Source organism: Panthera pardus, unplaced genomic scaffold (assembly GCF_024362965.1).
Source record: "Panthera pardus isolate Hobbes unplaced genomic scaffold, ASM2436296v1 HiC_scaffold_19, whole genome shotgun sequence".
Taxonomy (NCBI): domain Eukaryota; kingdom Metazoa; phylum Chordata; class Mammalia; order Carnivora; family Felidae; genus Panthera; species Panthera pardus.
In genome coordinates this window covers 7,072,087-7,095,078 of record NW_026526754.1, presented here as the reverse complement: position 1 = coordinate 7,095,078, position 22,992 = coordinate 7,072,087, and the positions used below count along the sequence as shown (strand labels likewise).

The window sequence follows — 22,992 nt, the reverse complement described above, 5'->3', positions numbered from 1 at the left end:
ACTGAACTATAAAATGTGACAAAGCTGATGCCGAATATAAAAAATACATCAAGACAGTACCCCCACACTTTGAGCTTTTGAAGAACTACTCTAAATCAAAATAGTTCCTACAATGGCACTGAACTTTTTTTAAGGCAAATGAGTCCTCATAGTTATGCTTTGCTCAAAATTAGTTGGAAGTCTCTGATTAAAGTATCCAAAGGTGAAATGCCAAAAATTTGGCTTTTTAAAAACAGTTTATTTATTTTGTGCACACACTCACACACACAAGCACACGCACGCACGCACGGGGGCAGGGGAGAGAATCCCAAGCAAGCTTTGTGCTGTCAGTGTGGAGAACAATGCCGGGTTCGATCCTTCGAACAGTGAGATCATGACCTGAGCCGAAACCAAGAATTGGAGGGTTCACCAACTAAGCCACACTGATGCCCCCCAAAATTTGATTTTTAAGCTTTTAAAGAGTTACAATTATTGAAAACCAAATGCATAAAGAGGATGTTGAATTTTATCCCTACAAATTACAGAAAATAAATAGAAAGATGAAAATACAATCAGCAAATGTGATTTGTTTCTATAATTATACTAAGAATGATATTAATTTGCGGGGAGCTTTTAAAACATTTTATTGTGTTATATTATACATACAAAAAAGTACACTTACAGTAAGGCTTTACTGTCCAATATGGGAACCACATGTGGCCAGTGAACACTTGAAATACACACCAAATTTCAAGAACTTGTTTCAAAGAAAAAAAATGTGGGACATCTCAATAAATTTTTTATATTAATTTTATGTTCAAGTATGATATTTTAGATATACCGGGTCAAACAAAATACAATATAAAAATTAAATACAATTGCTTCTTTTTATCTTTTTTAATGTGGCTTCTAGAAAAACTTAAATTACATTATGTGGTTCACATTTGAATTATACCGGACAGCAGTGTCCTAAATTACAGCTCAATGAATTTCCACAAACTGAACTTTCCATGTAACTAGAATCCATTGGAAGAAAGAGAGCAGTAATAACACCTTGGGAGTTTCCTTCAGCTCCATTCCAATAACTAACCTCCTCTCCTCTCTCAAGGATAAACCACTATCCTTATTGCTAACAACACATATTATCAGTTTTGCCCATTTCTGTACTTTCATATGAAGGGATTCATACAACATGTGCTTTTTGGGTACACTCAATATATTTATGAAATCCACCCATACTGGTGTGCTAGTTGTAGATTTTCATTATCACTGTATTTCTTTGTGTGGATAAGCAATTTACCCATTCTACTGTTAATGGGCATTTGGGCAGTTTGCAGTTTCTGGATATTACTAATAATGCTGCCATAAATGTCCAGTACATATATTTTGATGAATATATGTATTTATTCCTCTTGCATACCATGAAACTTAGAGTAGAATTGCTGGATCACAGGTATATGTAATTTGCAGTTTTAGCATGTATTGCCAGTTTTTCAAATGTTGTGTCAATTTTACATAACCAATATACCAACTGTTGTTTCATATCCTTGCCAACATTTGTCAAAGGTACTCTGAACGGAGAAAATACCTGTGAAAATATTTCAGCTGAAACACTCAACAAACTTTAATTAAAATGAATTGTGACCATACTCTTTACTGTCTTAGCTTACCAGGTGCCTTACCTCAGCATCTGTTAGAGAATATTGTCCTCATCCCCTTGAGTAGAATTAAAATTTTCCCAATTTAAAGAGAGAGAGAGAGAGAGAGAGAGAGAGAGAATACTGTCCTCATACAGCAGAGAGAGAGAATAAGCAAGCTCTCTTGTGTATCTCTTATCAGGACACTACTCCTATCATATCAGGGCCCCACTCTCATGACCTCATATAATTTTAATTACCCCCATAAAGACCTTATCTCCAAATGCAGTCACATTGGGTGTTGAGGCTTTAACAAATTAATTTTAGGGGAACAGAAACATTCAGTCCATAACAGATGTAAGCAGTAGGATTAGGATTCACACAATTATATGACAATGAAGCCCCTAATCCTAACTACTACATATTGTACAGATGATTTTGGGATAGGGAAGGTTATAGAAAAGTGCTTACTGTACATTGAATGTTTGGAATCCCCTGCTTTAAAGTTTTTACATTATATAAGACCAATTATTGTATTAGTTTGCTATCACAACAGGTGGTACTTACTTTGTAGTTATAAAGCTCAATTTATAGACCGGAAAACTTGGAAAATTCTAAGTATGGAAAATGCTATGGGTTAAACTTAAAATTTTTATCTATCATTCAATAAAATATTTCAGTTTTAAAAGTCAACTAAATCTGAAATTTTACCTCATATAAATTCAATCTGCTGTATCACTTCTTACAGAAACAGCCTTGTAAATTGCTGATTATTTACTATTTCTCTGAAACAGTTGGTCACTCCTTATCCCTGTGGAAATCAAGGTAGCAGGGATTCCTTCTTAAGAATTTTAATTTTCGGGGCAGCTGGGTGGCTCAGTCAGTTAAGGTCCAAGTTTGGCTTCGGTCATGATCTTGGGGTCTGTGAGCTGGGAGCCTGGCATCAGGCTCTGTGCTGATAGCTCAGAGCCTATTTCGGATTCTATGTCCCCCTCTCTGCACCTCCTCTGCTCACACTGTGTCTATCAAAAATAAGTAAACGTTAAAAAATTAAAAAAAAAAAAAAAAAGAATTTTAATTTGGGGGGCACCTGGGTGGCTCAGTCGGTTAAGTGTCTAACTCTTGATTTCGGCCCAGGTCATGATCTCACGCACAGGTTCGTAAGTTTGAGCCCCACATGAGATTCTTTCTCTCTTTGTGCCCCTCCCCCCACTTGTGCGCTCTCTCTCTCTCAAAATCAATTAATTTAAAATTTTTAAATTTACTTATTTACTTACTTATTTGTTTTTAAGGCAATCTCTACACCTAATGTGGGGCTTGAACATATGACCCCAAGATCAAGAGTTGCATGCTCTACTGATTGAGCCAGCCAGGCATCCCAAGAATTTTAACTATGAACCTTAATTTTTTACTAGAAAGGTTTTGGCTTTTTATCTCTTGATAGGAAAATTCTCACATTTCCATATATATATGGAGAACACAGAAACAGACAATAGAGGGAAACAACAACAACAAAAAAGGATTCTTTTTTATTCCTGTCATTATTTTAACTTTATTATGAGGATTAATATAGGGGAGCCTGGGTGGCTCAGTTGGTTAAGCGTATGACACTTGATTTCGGCTCAGGTCATGATATCACAGCTTGTGGGTTCGAGCTCCGCATCGGGCTCTGTGCTGACAGCTCAGAGCCTGGTGCCTGCTTCGGATTCTGTGTCTCCCTCTCTCTCTGCCCCTAACCCACTCACATTCTGTCTCTGTCTCTCTCAAAAATAAGTAAATATATAAAAAAAAAAAAAAAAAGAAAGAATATAAAAACAATCAAAAGAAATCAACACCTACTAATAAATGGACATTTTTACATGTTCTTTTAGCATTTTGAATGTCACTGCCATCCCATTACCTTCTGGTTTCCATAATTTCAAAAGACAAGTCGGTTATTAAACTTATTGTGGCTCCCTTGCATGTGATGAGTCCGTTTTATTGCTGCTCTTGAGATTCTTTGTTTTTTCAAAATCTGACTGTGATACATCTAGCTGTAGATTGCTTTGTGTTTATACAATTTGAAGTTTATTGAATTTCTTGGATATGAAGATAACTATTTTTAATGAATTTGGAAGTTTTCATCTGCTATTAATTCTTAAACTTTCTGCCCCTTTCTCTCTTTTCCTAGAACTTTCATGACATGTACACATTGGTACACATGCTGGAGTCCCATACTCTCTGAGACTGTTTTTGGTGTTTTTCTTTTTGTTCTTCAGACTGGATAATTTCTATTAATCTATGTTCATATTCACTACATCTTTCTTTCACCAACTCAAATTTGCTGTTGAGTGATCTCTACTGATATGCTCCGTTTGATGAGTCACTGTCATTGTAATTTGCCTTTAATCCTTTAAAGAAGAATCTTCCTTGAATTCTTTGAACATACTGATAAATAACTGCTTTTAAGCCTTTGTCACTAAGAAGCAACATTTGGGATCCCTCAAAGATAGTGTCTATTGGCTGTTTTTTTCCCTGAGTATCAGTAATACTTTCATGTCTATTTACATGTCTCTTTAATTTTTTGGTTTAAAATTGGACATTTTAGACAATATTTTGTAGCAACTCTGAATTCTGACCCCTGCCTCCACTGTGTTGTTGCTGTTTTTATCTGTTTAGTGACTTACCTGGACTAATTCTGTAGTTTGCTTCTCCAGTAATGTGTAGCCTCTGCATGTCTCTGCTTAACTTTTGTTTTGTTTTCTTTTTAAGTCTAGCTTTCTAGGGGGCTGCCCTAGGTCAGCATAACTTAATAGTCAGCCAATGACTGTTGAGAGGTTTAGCTTAAACACCTTGAATCAGCACTTCGTTCTTTTGCCACCAGATCTGTGTGCAGCTTGAGGGATACTTTCAAAGTACAGGGAGTTCATCACTCTACCCTGGTAGACTGGTAGCTTGGAAGGGCCCTCTTTGTCCTCTCCTGAGCCAGTGCAGCTTTATAATATGCATAGTCTTCTAGAACATGAGAAGTAAGTGTGATTTAAAAAAAAAAATTTTTTTTAACGTTTATTTTTGAAGGAGAGAGAGACAGAGCATCAGCAGGGGAGGGGCAGAGAGAGAGACAGAGGGAGACACAGAATCTGAAGCAGGCTCCAGGCTCTGAGCCATCAGCACAGAGCCTCATGCGGGGTTCAAACCCATGAACTGAGAAGTAAGTGTGATTTTAATAGGGCCCACATTAGCAAACTCTTTCCCTAGATTTCTGATAAATTTCTGCCTAGTTGGTCATTTTGTTGCTTCCCACATCATTAGCCTTCCTAGAACATTTGCCACAGAGACCTCTATTGTTTTTGATGACATTCCTGGGTATGGATTTTTTCATGCACTGCTCTAAATAAGGTCAGCTCCTTCTGACAGGACAGTAGAGTTGCCAGTCCTCTGGCTTGTCCCACCTGCCTGTCTAACCTGAGGGACCACAGAGCTGAGGGAACTAATGGAAGCAGCTACTGACACAAGTTATCACTGTCCTTATTGAAATTCAGTAGCTTTTTTTGAATAAATACCTCTCAATGCATGTCCCTTGGTTAATTTCCAGAGACCTTAAATATGTGTGTGTATGTGTGTGTGTGTGTGTGTGTGTATGTGCGTGCACGAGTGTGTGTTTTAAACAATTTGTCCAGTTTAAGCACTGCTTTTTGGGGAGAGGATTTACCAAACTCCTCACCAAGTCATTCCAGAAGTGCTGCTCCATTTCAGAAATGCTACATTTTATTTTGAACTCTTCTACCCGATCTAATGTTCTAAAGATCAAGAACAAATATTAAACAGAACCATTTACTGGACTTTGAAGTGCCCCCACTGAGCAGACAGGAATAATCCAATGAAATTTAGAACCACTGAAGGAAAAACTTTCCCCAAAACCAGGACCGAAATGAGTCTGCACATCTTAAAGATTCCTCAACATCACTTCAACATGAGACTTTTTATACTTACTCTTAGAGATGGGGTAAAATAGATGTCTAGTTGAAGATTAGGGGTACAGAAAGGGACCATGTTCAGTAGAGCCTGAAGTCACCCTACCTGGGCTCGCTCCTCATCAAACTCCAGGCAGCCCATACCATCCAGTCTCTGGAGGTCAATCCAGCCTTTCCAGATAACACAGACTCCATTCAGAATCATGGGAGCCTTCAAATACACCTAAGACACAGAAAAGACACATGAAAACCAATGATAAGCCATCAGATACATGAAAAACGAAGAATAAACTTTAAGGAAACCTGTGGTTTTCTTGGGGGAGAAAAAGATGAATACAATTATAAAATTAAGAATTATAGGAAGGTATATAAACCATAGCTCTGACCAAATTCTAGAAGTTAAGTTAATCTGGTTTACCAGGATTTTATTTCTAGTCACAATTCTCTCAAGTTGTTTTTTAAAAAAAGTGATACAAATTTTATAAAAACTATAATAAAATGATACTTGAAATAGACATAGTTGAAGCTGAAGCTAGGACAATAGGTACTTTGCCTTGATTTTTGAACCTTGGGTAAAAAGCTATAAAGATGGAAAACAACTGGAATTCACCAGCCCCTAAAGACAGCACACACAGTTTCCCTCTATTTGGAAACCTGGAGCCACCCAGAGTCGGGCTCTTCATACTTCCCTTCAGTTTTATAAGCTACCTCATTGCTTCCTATGAAGTAATGCAGCTTTTTTCCTTTTTTTCTAACTTCAGTTAGCCAGTTAGTCTGCTTTTAACCAAAGAAACTTAACTGATACAACATTTATTTATTCACCATTATTTTTCAAGTAAATATAAATGATTCTAGATTAAAAGACACTTTAGGTATGATTTCAAAATTCTGACCAGTTTCATTTTCAACCACCAAATTCTGATACTGCCTGAAAATATAACTGTGCTCAAGAACAATTAAGGATCCACCAAGAAAGGAAAGGTGCTAATACTGTCATCTTAAGGTGAAAATTTTATTGTGAAACAGTAAGAAATATAAAAAATTTATTATAATTCCCACACTCTTCCCCCATCCTAATATCACACTATCCTAATAGTGACTTTAGGAAAAAACAAACAAACAAACATTGTTATTTTAGATCTTTTCTACCTCATTTAACATGGGCTTCAGGGGCACCTGGGTGGCTTAGTTGGTTAAGCCTCTGACCCTTGATTTTGGCTCAGGTTATGATCTCACAGTTCATGAGTTTGAGCCCCACACCAGGCTCTGCACTAACAGTATGGAGCCTGCTTGGGATTCTCTTTTTCTCTCTCTCTCTCTCTCTCTCTCTCTCTCTCTCCCTCTCCCTCTCCCTCTCCCTCTCTGTCCCTCCCTGACTTGCATGCATGCTCTAAGTAAATAAGTGAACTTAAAAAAAATTAAAACAAAAAGAAAACATGGGCTTCAGAATAAAGATCAGCATAGATGTTTATCATTTAATGCCTTAATAAGATTTCTTAAATGAAGAAGAAGCAGGACTTCAATGACTTTTCAAAACTCCAGGTTATCAAATATACATTTACAAATAAGGTCTTCATTTGTCTACACCAAATATATTTTATTTAAATAATCCAAGTGCTTTTGTGAGCTAAAATTAGCATTATTTATTACTTGTAATTATATAAAATTGGTTAAGACAGTCTTCATTTTAAGTAAAAAGCTGTAAACATCAACTTTTTCTTTTCTCAATTCAGCAGTTTCTTCAAAAATTTTGGGGCATTCTTGTTTTTAGAAAGGTTTAATAAGAATAATTGTCAACAATTACAAATATGCTCAAAAAATTACAACTGAGACACCTGTAAAATAAAACCTACAGGATTTATGCCATCTTATTTTTGTCATTCCCCTCTACTATTAAACACAACCTTTTTCTTGTTAAGGGCTCCAATAAACCACCCTGAACTAACTTCTATTTATATTGGGAAAAAAAGTCCAAAACATAAGGTTCCATTTCTCCTCCCATTTGGACCAAGGGAAGTAGTCTACAGTTATAGCTGAAACCGTTTAACCACATATTTCCTTCTGTTCTGATAAGTGCTCATTCTCTTCTACATTGTGAATTTAAAACTCCACTAAAGTGCACCTCGTCAGACAAGTGACTAAGACAACCTCACTTTCAACACCTCAAAACCTAAAAACAATAGCCCTCCTCACTGCCTATCAATGTAACTTGACTTAACATATCTTCTAATCAAGATCTCCACCTACTCTTTCTCACATGGGAGGGTGCCACACAGTGAGGACTGTAACATTTCACCTATCAAAGTACCTCATTAAATTCTCACACTAATCATGCACAGAATTCTCCTCTTCTAACAGGAGAGAAAGGTCAACTTCATGATTAGATTCTATGTTCTTCATCACATGATTTACATCATTTAGAATCAAAGATTCCATAATCTAGCTTATTCATATTAACTCTATAATCAAAATTATTTTCCTTATGAAATTACTGAATTTTTAAAAAGCCCATTCATTACTTCTTTATAAATGTTCTCTCACGACAAAGAAAACCACCAATCTGTTTCGGGAAAGTCCTAAGTGGATTCGGAAAAAGACTATATTTCTTAGTCAAGGCTAGTGCCTAGAATCATAATGTAAAATAATATTTAGATGACTCTGGTGATTTATTTAGATGTTCACATTCAAAAATACAGTTTTACATTTAGATCTTCAAATGTTTGGCACTTTCATACATTTCATGAATACCAAACCTCAAAGTATGAAGAAAATAAAATTCTGTCTCTTAACAGTTCAGCATTTCGTAGTATAATCTAATAATACAACTTAAACACGAAGATATTTTTCAGTGAAGATAATGAGGACTTATTTCAAACTGTGAAAAGAAAATGTATTAGAATGTGACCTAGGGATTAAATCTATTGTCCTAGAACAATTAAATATTTTATACGAAATGTATTCTATAAAGTCTTTAAAAGTAAAAAACAATCGATTCAGGGGTGCCTGGTTGGCTCAGTTGGAAAAGCATGTATTCTTGATTTTGGGGTCATGAGTTCAAGCCCCATGTTGGGTATAGAGATTAAATAAATAAACTTTTAAAAAAAGTATTAAACAGATTCAGCTAATCACACACAGAAACAACAAAATAGCCTGCTTATTTTTCCAAAAGTAAAGTAGCAGGGAATGTGAGACTTCACAGAAAGTTCAAAATGACTACAGCCTCACATTGTATTCTTCTGGAAATAAGGTAATAGTATTATGTAATTTTCAATAAAATCAATCTCTAAATATCAGGTGTGACATTACATTCAATCCAAATTATGCATAATATGACCTTACTGTCACCTTCTGTAGCTTTAAATACCACATCACTGTAGCAGAAGAGCTTCAGCAAAAACAGGTATGCACTGTCAGCTTGGCATTATCCACATACTGGGATACAATTCACCCACAAAAAGGAATAAAGTATTGATACATGCTACAATATTGTTTAAAAAAAATTTTTTTTTTATGTTTATTTAGTTTTGAGAGCAAGAGAGACAGAGCATGAGTGGGAGAGGGGCAGACAGAGAGGGAGTCACAGAATCCAAAGCAGGCTCCAGGCTCTAGCTGTCAGCACAGAGCCTGATGCAGGCTCGAACTCACGGACCGCAAGATCATGACCTGAGCCAAAGTCGGCCACCTAACTGACTGAACCACCCAGGTGCCCCATGCTACAATATTCAATTTAAAAAATAAATAAATAAGTAATTTTTTTTTTTTTTAACATTTACTTTTGAGACAGAGAGAGACAGAGCATGAATGGGGGAGGGTCAGAGAGAGAGGGAGACACAGAATCTGAAACAGGCTCCAGGCTCTGAGCTGTCAGCACAGAACCCGACGCGGGGCTCGAACTCATGAACCGTGAGATCATGACCTGAGCCGAAGTCGGACGCTTAACTGACTGAGCCACCCAGGCGCCCCTGTTCAATTTTGAAAACATTATGCTAAGTGAAAGAAATCAGAAAAGGGCCACATATTACATGAATCCATTTATTTGAGATGTGAATATACATTGGCACATACAAATGTGCAATTACAGAGAGAGACAGAAAGGAGATTAGTGGTTGCCAGGGGCTGATGGCGAGGGAAGGGGGGGGAGGGATAAGTGATTGCTAATAGGTACAGGGTTTCTTTCTGGATGATGAAAATGTTTTGGAATTAGACAGTGGTAATGGTTGCATAATTCTGCGAATATACTAAAAATCCCTGAATTGTACATTCTTAAAGCATGAAATTTTATGGTATATGAATTTTATCTCAATAAAACAATTATAAAAATACTTATAATAACTTTGCAGTTGCATATCGGATACTAGCACTCTGAGAAGATATGGGTCGGTGATATAAATCTAGCAGCCATCAACAATACAGTGGTATTTAAATCCAAGGGAGAGGCAGATATTGGCCAAGCAATAAGTAGAAGGAGAAAAGAAGGGGGGCCAGGAAGAACTCTGAGGACATCCAATGTCTAGGTGCTGGATAAAAGAAAAGAACCCATCAGAGCAAGCTATAAACAGCCAGTGAAGAGAAAGAAAAACACATAAAGAACCTAGTGGTTAAAGGTTAAGTTATAGGACCCCACGGAAAAATTTCCCCTTTGTTGGATGCATTAGCTACCTAAGTATTATCTTACAGGATCTTAGGTCACTCATAACTTTTAGGATTGCTTTTATTTAAGGTAGGAGTTCTTAGTCTGGAGTTCAGAGAACCTACAGGAGTTTGGGTTTATGGAAGTTTCAAAAAGACCAGAAACACCTTGAAATTCTATGTAAAAATGTGTGTGTTTGACTGAGCCCATGTGCATTTTTTTTTGTAAGTTCACTACTTTCACCACATTCTCAAGACTGTACAAGGCAAAAAGATTCAATCATGACAGTAAAAACTTCATTCTTCCTCTTCCCTCATAGGCACCAAGATCTTTGTAGCAGAGAGCCAGAAAGATGATAAAGTCTTCACTTAAATTGACCAAACTTCCTAAATGGCTAAAAATTAGTTATTCTGTGTTTTGCCACATAAATTTATGTCAGAGGAAAGACATAAGAGACATATAAGAGAACCTAGTCAACTTCTCATTTATCAACCTGTACAAACAGTGCTATCTCTGAGAGTCTGGACTCTACTTATTCTGAGAATATCTAAATTTGGAATAAGCAGTGGCATCCTCAATTGCCCTTCTAAAATACTATATATTTATAGAAGTTTATTTAGTGTTTCTAGCTCCTGGGTAGCTGCACTAAGAATAGAAATTGAGGGTACAACAGGACAGCAGAAAGAGTGGTCTCTTCTAAGAAGTTCTAAAGAAAATAATTTCAAGATAATTAAAATAGAAAAACGGTAGATTTGCAAAGAAGACTCCCACCACACCAGTACTAAGCCACAAAATCAATATAAACAGAAACTCCCCACACTGGGTGAGCTTGAGCCCCGTATCAGGTGAGCTCAAGCCCCACTTTGGGTAAAACAGGAGCCCTGGTTGAGGCCCACTTCTCTCTCTCTCTCTCTCTCTCTGCCCCTTGTGGGATTCTCTCTCTCCCTCTCTGCCCCTTGCTCACTAGTGCTCTCTCTCTCAAAGAAAAAAAAAAAAGAAAAAGAGAAAATAGAAAAAGATACATCTAGAGACAGAAACTAAGTGTCAAAGCTATTGCCAAAAACAAAGAGAAAACTTTATTGTCAAAAAAACCATTTCAATCAGAAAGAATAGTTCACTTCTCTATAATAAACTGCTAGAACTTAAAACACTTGTTAACTAAAATCTAGAAATGGAGTTATTAGAGAAAATAATAAGAGGGAATGATCAGCCCCTTAGGTATTCGGTAAATATTTAAACAATAATTAATAGAAGAGCAGAAACAGAGCTGGAATTAGAAATGGTTTCTTGTAGCTTCTCTCTAATTTCAATATGAAAAGATCCACCTATTCAACAAACGTTTACTACCTATCATTTTGTGCAGGGTATGATTATCCAGGGCAGTGTGAATATACCAGGCATTTAAAAAAGATGTACATCCTACCATCCAAAAAAGATTCCAACACCAGTCAACTTAAAGTCTTTAAGGAGGAAGAGCTGACTACATAAATAAAGAACTGTAAGAATCAAAACTGAATTCACCCCTTACATTAAGTAGGACTCACTTAACTCTTAAGGTTAACGGAATGTACCAATGATAGCAAAACTCAGCTTTCCAATGTTCCCAGACTACAGTTCTGGGGCACCTGGGTGGCTCAGAAGGTTGAGCTAACTCTTGATTTTGGCTCAGGTCATGATCCCAGGGTCTTCGGATCAAGCCCCCTCATCAGGCTCCACATGGAGTTTGCTTAAAGATTCTCTCTCTCTGCCCCTTTCTCCTGCTTGTGCTCTCTAAATAAATAAATAAATAAATAAATAAATAAATAAATAAAAATTTAGAAAGACTACAGTTCTAGCAAACTTGTACATAAATAAGACTGAAGATTATCTACCTGAAAAATCCAGAATATTCAACTAAAAAACCAAGTGAATTAATGAATTCAATAAAGTGGCTGGATGGGGCACCTGGGTGGCTTAGCCAGTTAAGCATCCGACTCTTGGTTTCAGCTCAGGTCATGATCTTGAGGTTTCCTGAGTTGAAGCCCCGCGCTGGGCCTTGTGCTGGAGGCTCAGAGCCTGCTTGGGATTCTCTCTTCTCTCTCTCTCTCTGCCTCTCCCCAACTCGTGCTGTCTCTGTCTCTCTCAAAATAAATAAATTAATTAAAAAAAAAAAATAAAGTGGCTGCTGATAAAAATAATATGCAAAAACCAACAACTTTCCTATATTACAATAGTAACTCTTTAGAAAATAAGATGGAAAAAAAACACCTTATTTTAAAATATCAATAAAAGTATCAATTACTAAGAGTGAATTTAAAAAGGAACATGTAGACTTTATAAAAAGAAAATAGCTAATTTCTGAAACAAAGAAAATGATTTTAATAACTGGTGAGGTGTGATATTCTCTAATGATAAGACTACAAATGCCAATTTATCCCAAAGTAATCCTTATTCTAACAAAATTCCAATGAAATCTCAAAATAATGTTTTCTGGAATTTGAGAAGTCTATAGTTCATAAAAAAGAATCAGACTATCCAAGAAAATATTAGAAAGTATTTTTCTGCCCTTTCAGATATTAAAATATGTAACAATGCAACCAGTACATAGGTACCAGTGCTACGGAAGTCAGAAGAAACTTACTAGAATAAAGAAAAAATCAGAAATGAAACCAAGTATTTAATAAATGAAAAAGGCAACATTTCAAATCAATGGTAAAAGGATATTTTATTTAACTAGTGGAAATAGGAAAAATGGCTAACCATATGAAAAAAATAAGTTTAAAAGAAAATAAATAAAATGGCCAAAGACCTGAAAAAAATTCACTAACGATAACCAAATCTATGAAATTAAAACAAGATAACTGTATCTATTTCTAAACAAATGTAAAAAATAAGAAAGAACTTCAAGTCTACAAGACGAGAAACCAGGTTCTACTATATTGTCAGGAGTATAAACTGGTTAACAATTTTGGGAAGGCATTTTTTTTTTAGCAGTGTGAATTTTCCTTTGATCAAATAATGTCATGCCCTATGACTATATCCTAAAGTTTAATCAAAGATGTACACAAAATATTTGATTATAAGGATGTTCACCTGTAAGGTTTTTTTTTTTCAAAATGGCAAAAGATTATAAGTGACCTAGATGCCTAACATTTTACCATTGTTCAGTGTTAATGAATAAACAATATATATTAAACAAGTTTTCCTTAAACAGAAACACACATAAAACAAGTTTATGTATTGATCGAGGAAAATATTATGACCCGGGGCTTGCCGGAACCTAACTCTGTAACATCCCGGCAAGCAGCTGTTTAGTATTAATTCAGTGTCTGCAGCCACTATAGAAGATAACTACCATATAATGAAAATCAACTGTAATTATTTTTATTTATTTTTAATGAATTAATGTATTTATTTTTTAAGTAAGCTCTATGCCCAATGTGGGGCTTGCACTCATGACCCCGAGATCAAGAAGCATGTGCTCTACAGGGGTGCCTGGGTGGCTCAGTTGGTTGAGTGTCCAACTCTTTATTTCTTGATTTCAGCTCAGGTCATGATCTCAGTTTGTGAGTTTGAGCGTGATGTCAGGCTCTGAGCTGACAGTGTGGAGCCTGCTTGAGATTTTTTCCCCCTGTCTTTGCCCTCCCCCGCTCATGGGCTCGAGCACTCTCTCTCTCAAAAATAAACAAACATAAAAAACAAAACAAAAACAAAAACAAAAAAAAGAGGCACAAGCTCTACACACTGAGCCATCGAGGGGGTCCAACTGTAAATATTGGTAAAAGAAAAGGAATATTATCACTATAATAGGAAGAGTGATAAAATGTGCTTTGGAATCAGATAAAACCTGGATTTAAATTCTAGCTTTATCAGTGTGTCTGAGACAAATTTAAGTTTGCTAATAAGCCTTAGATTCCTTACATATAAAATCAGAGCTAAATAATACCTCTTTCACAGGTGAGAGTAAAAATTAGTTAAGACATAAACATTCATAAAACATGAGACACATAGAGCACCACAAACATACTGACTGCGTGCATGCACATTACCACCAATGTTTTACACAGCGATTTCTTTCCAAGGGAAAAAAGCCTTTTTTTTTTTTTTTTTTGAGAGAACTGAACAAATGTTCTCACCAATGAATCAACAGATATGCAGTAATACCAGGATGGCACAGACACCAAGGAAAACAAGATATTCTGCTAATGAAGTATGTACCCTGCCTTTTAATTTCAATTGTTTCTGTAGTCTATTTAACAGATTCCTTTGGAAGATACTCGGTTCTGACTCATCTTCCTTTAGCCACATGCTCCTCCCTGTTCATAAATGCAGTCAACTGCTTGCCTGTTGGATAATCACTAAGACAGTCATTCAATTTCACTTGCCTCTGAATCATAATTGGGTTGGATGTAACTGTAAAAAATAGCTTCTTCTGTAGTGATTTAATTTAATTTACCATCTACTCCTTATAATTCAAAAGAGAAATCATAATACAGTTTAATTCAGAATGTACCTGGAACTGAGATTGTATGTGTGTACATATTCAATAAATGCAGGCGTTAACCAAATAGAAAAACCCATCTTAAAATTTACATGGAATCTCAAGGGACCATGGATAGCCAAAACAATCTTGAAAAAGAAAAAAATGTGAGGACTCATAGTTCCTGATTTCAAAATTTACTACAAAGCTACAGTATAATCAAAAAAAGTATAGTTCTGACACAAAGACAAACATACAGACTGATGGAATAGAATAGAAAGCCAAGGAATAAACCATCTTGTATATGGTCAGATGATCTCTGACAAGAGTGTCAAGACCATCCAACAGGGAAAGAACAGTCTTTTTCAACAAACGGTGCTGGGAAAATGGATATCCACATGCAAAGAATGAAGCTGGACCCTTACCTAACACTATATACAAAAACTAACTCAAAACAGATCAAACCCTTAAATGTAAGACCTGAAATTATAAAACTTTTAGAAGTAAACATAGCATAAAAGCTTCATGACACTGGATCTGACAATGATTTCTTGCAGATGACACCAAAGACACAGATAACAAAAAAAACACAGACAGGACTCAATGAACATTAAAAACTTTTGTGCATCTAAAGACACTATCAACAGAGTAAAAAGGCAACCCACAGGATGGAAGAAAGTATGTGCAAAAGATATATATGTTAAGGGATTCATATCCAAAATTAATATAGAGAATTCCTAAAACTCAACAACAAAAAATTCAATTAAAAAATGGGCAAAGAACCTGAACAGGCATTTCTCTGAAGATACACAAATAGCCAATCAGTACATGAAAAGATGCTCAACATCACTAATCATTAGGGAAACACAAATCAAAACTATAATGACAGATACTACCCCACATTAGCATGGTTACTGTCACAAAAATAGAAAGCACGTGTTGGTTAAGAATGAGAAACTGGAACCCTGGTGCAGTGCTGGTGGGAACACAGAAAGAACATTCATCTGCGGTGGAAAACAGTATGGTGGTTCCTCAAAAAATTATGATCCATGGGGCGCCTGGGTGGCTCAGTCGGTTGAGCGGCCGACTTCGGCTCGGGTCATGATCTCATGGTCCGTGAGTTCGAGCCCCGCGTCGGGTTCTGTGCTGACAGCTCAGGGCCTGGAGCCTGTTTCAGATTCTGTGTCTCCCTCTCTCTGACCCTCCCCCGTTCATGCTCGGTCTCTCTCTGTCTCAAAAATAAATAAACGTTAAAAAAAAAAAATTAAAAAAAAAAAATTATTATCCAGAGGGGCACCTGGGTGGCACAGTTGGTTAGGCATCCAACTTCAGCTCGGGTCATGATCTCATGGTTCATGCGTTCGAGCCTTGTGTCAGGGCTCTGTGCTGACACCTCAGAGCCTGGAGCCTGCTTTGGATTCTGTGTCTCCCTCTCCCTCTCTGCCTCTCCCCTACTCACGCTCTGTCTCTCTCTCTCAAAAATAAACATTAAAAAAACATTTTTTAAAATTATGATCCAGCAATTCCAATTCTGGGTAAACATTCAGAAGAACTGAAAGCAAGGATCTCAAAGACATATATGTATATTTATGTTCATTGCAGCATAATTCACAACATCTAAAACATGGAAACCATCCAAGTGTCCACTGACAAATGAATGGATAAGCAAAATGTGGTATAAAACATACAAAGTAGTATTATTGAGCCTTTTAAGAAAATTTTACAATATGCTACACGATGGATGAATCTTCAGAACATTATACTAAGTGAAATAAGCCAGTAATAAAAAGACAAATACTATATGATTTCACTTACATGAGGTACTTAGTCAATATCATAAAAAGTAGAATGGTAGATGCCAGGGGTGCCTGGGTGGCTCAGTCAGTTAAGCATCTGACTCGTTTTCGGCTCAGGTCAAGATCTCAGTTTGTGAATCCAAACCCCGTGTTGGGCTCTGCGTGGACGGTGTGGAGCCTGCTTGGGATTCTCTCTCTCCCTCTCTCCACATCTCCCCTGCTCATGCGCTTGCTTGCTCTCTCTCTCTCTCTCAAAATAAATAAATAAAACTTAAAAAAAAAAAAAAAAAAGAATGGTGGATGCCAAGGGCTTGGGGAAAGAAGAATGGGAAGTTATTATTTAATGGGTTTACAGTTTCAGTTTTATAAAATGAAAAGATTTATGGAGAAACTCCTGTGAAAAGGAGGTAGAATCAAAAAACAGAATCAGAAAATACAGAGTAGCCCACTCCCTCTGACCATTATTTCCTCCGGATCTCTAGCATGCTGTGAACATTGGCTCACATTATGCACACATCCCAATTCCAGTGTGAGCCTTTGGTTTTCTACAACCTACTCATGACTCTGCTCACAAACTTCCCCAGACGGGCTTTTCAAATTTGCAAAGAAGCTGAAAATCCAGACTTGACTCTGAGACTCTGTTCAGCTTATCTCCTAGGAGCTTTCACGTTAAAAACTACATTACAGTCTTTCACGGATACTGCCATGAAGTCTGTGCTTGCTATGTTCAGTTTCAAAATTAAACAATGCATTGTCTAGAAACATGTGCATAAGAATAAAATGACAAAGGAAAGCAAGGGAATGAATATATCAGTCAGGATAGTGGGTTGTTTTTTGTGTTGTTTTTGTTTTTTGTGAAGAGGGGTAGAGGACTGTGGAGTTTTCTAAGGCATCAGTGTCCAATAGAAATATAGCGGGAACCACAAATGCAAGTCACAGAGGTAAATGTAAACTTTCTAGGACATATTCAAAAAATTAAGGGGCGCCTGGGTGGCTCAGTCGGTTAAGCGTCCGACTTCGGCTCAGGTCATGATCTCGCGGTCTGTGAGTTCAAGCCCCGCGTCGGGCTCAGTGCTGACTGCTCAGAGCCTGGAGCCTGTTTCACATTCTGTGTCTCCCTCTCTCTCTGACCCTCCCCCGTTCATGTTCTGTCTCTCTCTGTCTCAAAAATAAATAAACATTAAAAAAAAAAAATTAAAAAAAAAATTAAAAAGAAACAGGCGAAATTAATTATAATACTGTTATTTAACCAAATGTATCTAAAACATTATTTCAATACATAATATAAAAATTGAGAAATCTTACATTCTTTTTTTTGTACCAAGTTTTCAAAATCCAGTGTGTACTCTTTCACAAACAGCAAATGTCAATCAGACCAATCACATTTCAAGTGCTCAATAGTCACATGTGGCCAGTGGCTACCATGCTAGACATCACAGTTCTAGTGTAGATATACTGTTATCTTTAGTAACAAGTACATGGACACTCGTTTTGTTATTTCTAAAACTGTACATACATTTTTATCCACTCTTTTATTTGTAAGATAAACTTAACAAATGCAAAGATGACTGGCATTTAAGGGAAAAATGCATTAATGAACATATTTAAAAAACTATATAGAATTATATGTAGAACTAGCCCACCTAATTTGGAACCTCTTGTAAGGTATTTTACGGTACTTAAAAATCACACTGCAGTAAACTCTACAGCAGAAAAAGCATGCTGAAACATTACACTGGTTTTATTGTACCATGCCACACAAAGTTAATGTCAAGTGTTGAAAACTTCCTCTAAACGTCATTTTTCAGAAGAATGTTCCACCTAGAAACACTGATGGTCCAACATCTGGAAAAGCCATTCCTTTTGGTGAGCAATCTGAAAAGATTCTTACATCCCAATAATACTCATACTCTGAGATTAAGGAGAAAACATGTCTAATCTAAAACTTAGAAATTTATAATATGATTATATTCTTACATAATTTTTTTCTTCATGGAGGTATATATTTAAAATACCTGCTTTCTTACTGCATAAAAAAGTAACATTAGCCTAAGCATCACAAACCACCAAAAACTTGAACACTGCTAAGACCACGAATGCTATTTCTAGACTCTGCAACTCCATGCCTCTACTTTGTTTTTTTCTTTTCCTTCATTTTGAGAGAGAAAAAGCACGTATGCATGTGCACACGAGTGACAGGGGAGAGGAACAGAAGGAGAGAGAGAATCCCAAGCAGGCTCCAGGCTCAGCATGGGGGCGACTCCCATGACCCTGGGATCATGACCTCAGCTGAAATCAAGAGTTGGATGGTCAGGGGCACCTGGGTGGCTCAGGTGGTTAAGCAACGCCATCAGCTCACGGTTCGTGAGTTCTAGCCCCGCGTCAGGTTCTGTGCTGTCAGCTCGGAGCCTGGAGCCTGCTTCAGATTCTGTGTCTCCCTCTCTCCCTGCCCTTCCCCTGCTCACACTGTCTGTCTGTCTGTCTCTCTCTCTCTCTCAAAAATAAAATAAAAACATTAAAACATTTTTGGAAAAAAAAAAAAGAGTTGGATGGTCAATCGACAGAGCCACCCAGGTGCGCCTCCATGCCTCTACTTTGAACTCACTTTACTTAAAGAAATCCTCACCCCAGTCCCAAACAGCTCTATATACCTTCCTTCATTTCTTAATTCTCTTTTCCTAACACTTTTTCACTCAAGTTGCCACCTTAAGTTCATATAAATTCTCTACAGCTTTCAAAACTTTTCCAAGTCCTATCTGACCTTTATAACCATCCAACAGGTAAAATTTTAAAACAAAGAAATTAACAGTGAGAGATATTGGTGTGTCTGGCTAGCTCAGTAGAGCATGTGACTCTTGATCTTGGGGTTATGAGTTTGAGCCCCACACTGAGTGCAGAGATTACACACATACATACATAAAAGTGAGAGATATTAAATAATTCATTTGCAGAAGGTTGCAAAGTTAGTTAGGAGGCAGAAGTTGGCACTCAGAACTCCTAACTCTATATATTCACTTAAACCACAGTGGCATTAATGAACTGCATTATTAATGTTTTCAAAGTATTTCAGGAAGTGTGAAAACAGACAATTTTCCTAAAGAATAAATAAGAGGGTGGACAGTCAATTTAATGCTTAACTCCACAGCATTTACAACAGTTAATATTATGAACTCTTTATATGACTACAGAATATATATGAATACTTCCCCCCACCCCAAAATATCTTACTAGTTCTGCTATCTTCATTCTATGATTCAAAGTAAACAATGCATGTTTAAGACAGTCTTGAACTGTACTAAACAGGTACAATTTCAAGTGAAAACCTTCTAAAATTAAATGACAGAATTATTTGCTTCTTAGGAAAAAAAAGTAATAAAAGAGGTAGATGCTGTTTACTGTAGCCCATTCCCCGGTCAACTCTGTGACAATTACTTTTTAAAACATCAGAACTACTTTTACTAACATTATTATTATTAACATACTATTAACATGGAAGAATTATGTGCAGTTATCTAGCAGCTCAATTGTCATATTGAACATCACTTGCCCTACAAGTTAGAAAAACAAGTCAAGTAAAGTTAAAAGGTTAAAAAGAAAAAGATGAGGGATAAGGTTGTTTTGAAGACATCAAAATGAGATGTAAAAAGGCCACATTAAAATATCAGTGATTATCCAGTGTAATGGAAAGAGTAACTTAGTAGGCTAAAATAATATGAGGTGGTATGTGGAATTCCTGGCAACTTACCTAATGATTATTTATTAGCAACAGTGTGGTGTGTTGCAAACAACACAGATTCTGGGGAAAACAAAACAAAACAAAACTTGAGTCTGGATCCTGGCTCTCCCTAGGAAGTAGATTACATGATTTCTGAAGATTTTTCTGACCTCTCTGGGCCCCAGGCTCCTTAGCTGTAAAACCTAGCTATCACCAAATGTGTTCTAAAATCCAACAGAAGACTTCACTACATAGTGCAGGTTTCAGAGAATCCATGATAATGTAAATCGTCTACCACAGGGCTTGGCAATGATCACCATAAAACTGGTCTACAGATTTTCAAAACGTATTTAAAATGGTCTCAAGTTCTGAAAATATTCCAGAATTAGATGGTGGGGAAGGATGCATGTGACGAATATATTAAAAACCAATGAATCGTCTACTTTAAAATGGGTAAGATGGCAAATTTTGTTATGTGCGTTTTACTTCAATTTTTAAAAATGGCCCAGAAATGTTCTGGATAGCAAAGGAACAGCAAGGACTGAAAGGCTGCCATGAATAAGCAATACCCTCAAAAAATGCGGAGGGTTCTCCCAAAGGGCCATTGATTTTTTAAAAAAAATTTTAATGTTTATTTATTTTTGAGAGAGAGAGAGTGAGAGAGAAACAGAGTATAAGCAGGGGAGGGGCAGAGAGAGAGGGAGACACGGAATCTGAAGCAGGCTCCAGGCTCTGAGCTGTCAGCACAGAGACCAATGTGGGGCTCGAACTCACGAACCGTGAGATCATGACCCGAGCCAAAGTTGGACGCTCAACTGACTGAGCCACCCAGGCACCTCAAAGGGCCATTATTTTTAAAGCAATATTTTGTAAGTGAGGCCAGACATTTATTAAAAATTATGGTTTAATATGTGTAGAATATTTTGTTTGCTTGAAAAACACCTATATTTTCCTAATGGAAATGTTGAAGTCACATGTTCTGAGCTATCCTTTTGTTTTAATCTGAAGATCAACCTGACTTTACATCTGAAATTTTATTTATTTATTTATTTAACATCTGAAATTTTAAAACACAAAAGGGCTCCGTATTGGTTGTATTTGTGGAAGAAAGGTTTTCATCCACAAAAACAACCCGGCAAACATTCCCAGACTTGGCCCTCTCCTTCTCAGGACACACAGTATAGGACAGTATGAGTCCTAAAAGCACAGTTACACTACCAGAAGGCACATTTTAAGTGTTATTTTAAATTCTTGGTTCCTAAGTACATATCAATTTTCAAAGTGAAAAGTTTATGATGGATAATAATTTCCAACTGTTCATATTGTATACTTTCATAAAAGAAAGTAACATTAATTAAACTCCTTACCATAGCACAGTCTATAACATGAAGAACTTGTTAGCCAGGCTATGGCTTCTAATCCTCTGTAGAAAACTAAGTATCTGAGAAGTGTTATCAAAGAAATAAAAAGTCTCTGAGCTTGCTCAAGCTACAAGTATTAAAACTTACAAATGTTTTCTTACCAGTAAAATGGAAATTATGCAAGTATCAGTGTATGTTATTTATGTATCAATTAAAACAGCTCCTGGTACTTTAAGTTTATTTATTTATTTTGAGAGAGAGAGAGAGAGAGAGAGAGAGAGAGAGAGAGAACTGAAGGGATACAGAGAGAGAGAGAATCCCAAGCAGGCTCTGCATCATCAGCGCAGAGCTCGATCTCATGAACTGTGAGATCATGACCTGAGCCAAAATCAAGAGTCAGACCCTTAACTGACTGAGCCATCCAGGTGCCCCATAATTCTTTTTTTTTTTTTTTTAAGTTTTAATTTTAATTTCAGTTTGTTAGCATACAGTGTGTTATTACTTTCAGTTGTACAATATGATTCAACACTTCCATAAAATACCCGGTTCTCATCACAACAAATGCCCTCCTTAATCCCCATCACCAATTTAACCAATCCCCCCCCATCCACCTCCCCTCTGCTAAAACCAACAACACAATGGGGCACCTGGGTCCAACTTCAGCTCAGGTCATTATCTCAAGGTCTGTGAGTTCCAGCCTGGCATCAGGCTTTGGGCTGACAGTTCAAAGCCTGGAGCCAGCTTTGGATTCGGTGTCTCCCTCCCTCTTTCTCTGTCTCTCCCCTGCTTGCACGCACGTGCACACACTCTCTCTCAAAAAACTGAATAAACATTAAAAAATAAAATAAAATAAACACAAGAAACAACAAGTATTGGTGAGGATGTGGAGAAAGGTGAACCCTCTTGCACTGTTGGTGGGAATGCAAACTCATGTAGTCACTCTGGAAAATAGTACTGAGGTTTTTCAAAAAGTTAAAAATAGAACTACCCTAAGATCCAGCAATTTCACTACTAGGTATTTACCCAAATAACACAAAAATATTAATTCAAAGGAGTACATGAACTCTGATGTTTATAGCAGCATTACCTACAATAGCCAAATTATGGAAATGGCCGAAATGTCCATCAATTGACAAACAGATAAAGAAGATGTGGTGTAGGGGTGCCTGGGTAGCTGAGTCAGTTGAGAGTCCAACTCTTGATTTCAGTTCAGGTCATGATCTCACAGGTTTGTGGGATCAAGCCCCGCCTGCTTAGGATTCTCTCACTCCTCTCTCTCTGCTCCTACCCCAACTCATGAGTGTTCTCACACATTTAAAAAAATGTGGCAGGCAAGGGAAACAAAAGCAAAAATGAACTATTGGAACCTCATCAAGATAAAAAGCTTCTGCACAGCAAAGAAAACAATCAGCAAAACTAAAAGGCAACTGAAGAAATAGGAGAAGATATTTGCAAATGACAT

General features: G+C 36.8%; 1 protein-coding gene across 2 annotated transcripts in view; it reads right to left on the bottom strand.

Moving 5' to 3' along the window:
* The window catches only part of CBFB (core-binding factor subunit beta), a 55,689-nt gene that overhangs the window by 19,206 nt on the left and 13,491 nt on the right, over window positions 1–22,992 (bottom strand). For both annotated transcript variants that reach the window (XM_019455668.2, XM_019455669.2), the window contains exon 4: window positions 5,676–5,792. In XM_019455668.2, coding sequence (XP_019311213.1) covers window positions 5,676–5,792 — 117 coding nt within the window. The remainder of the gene's footprint in view (window positions 1–5,675; window positions 5,793–22,992) is intronic.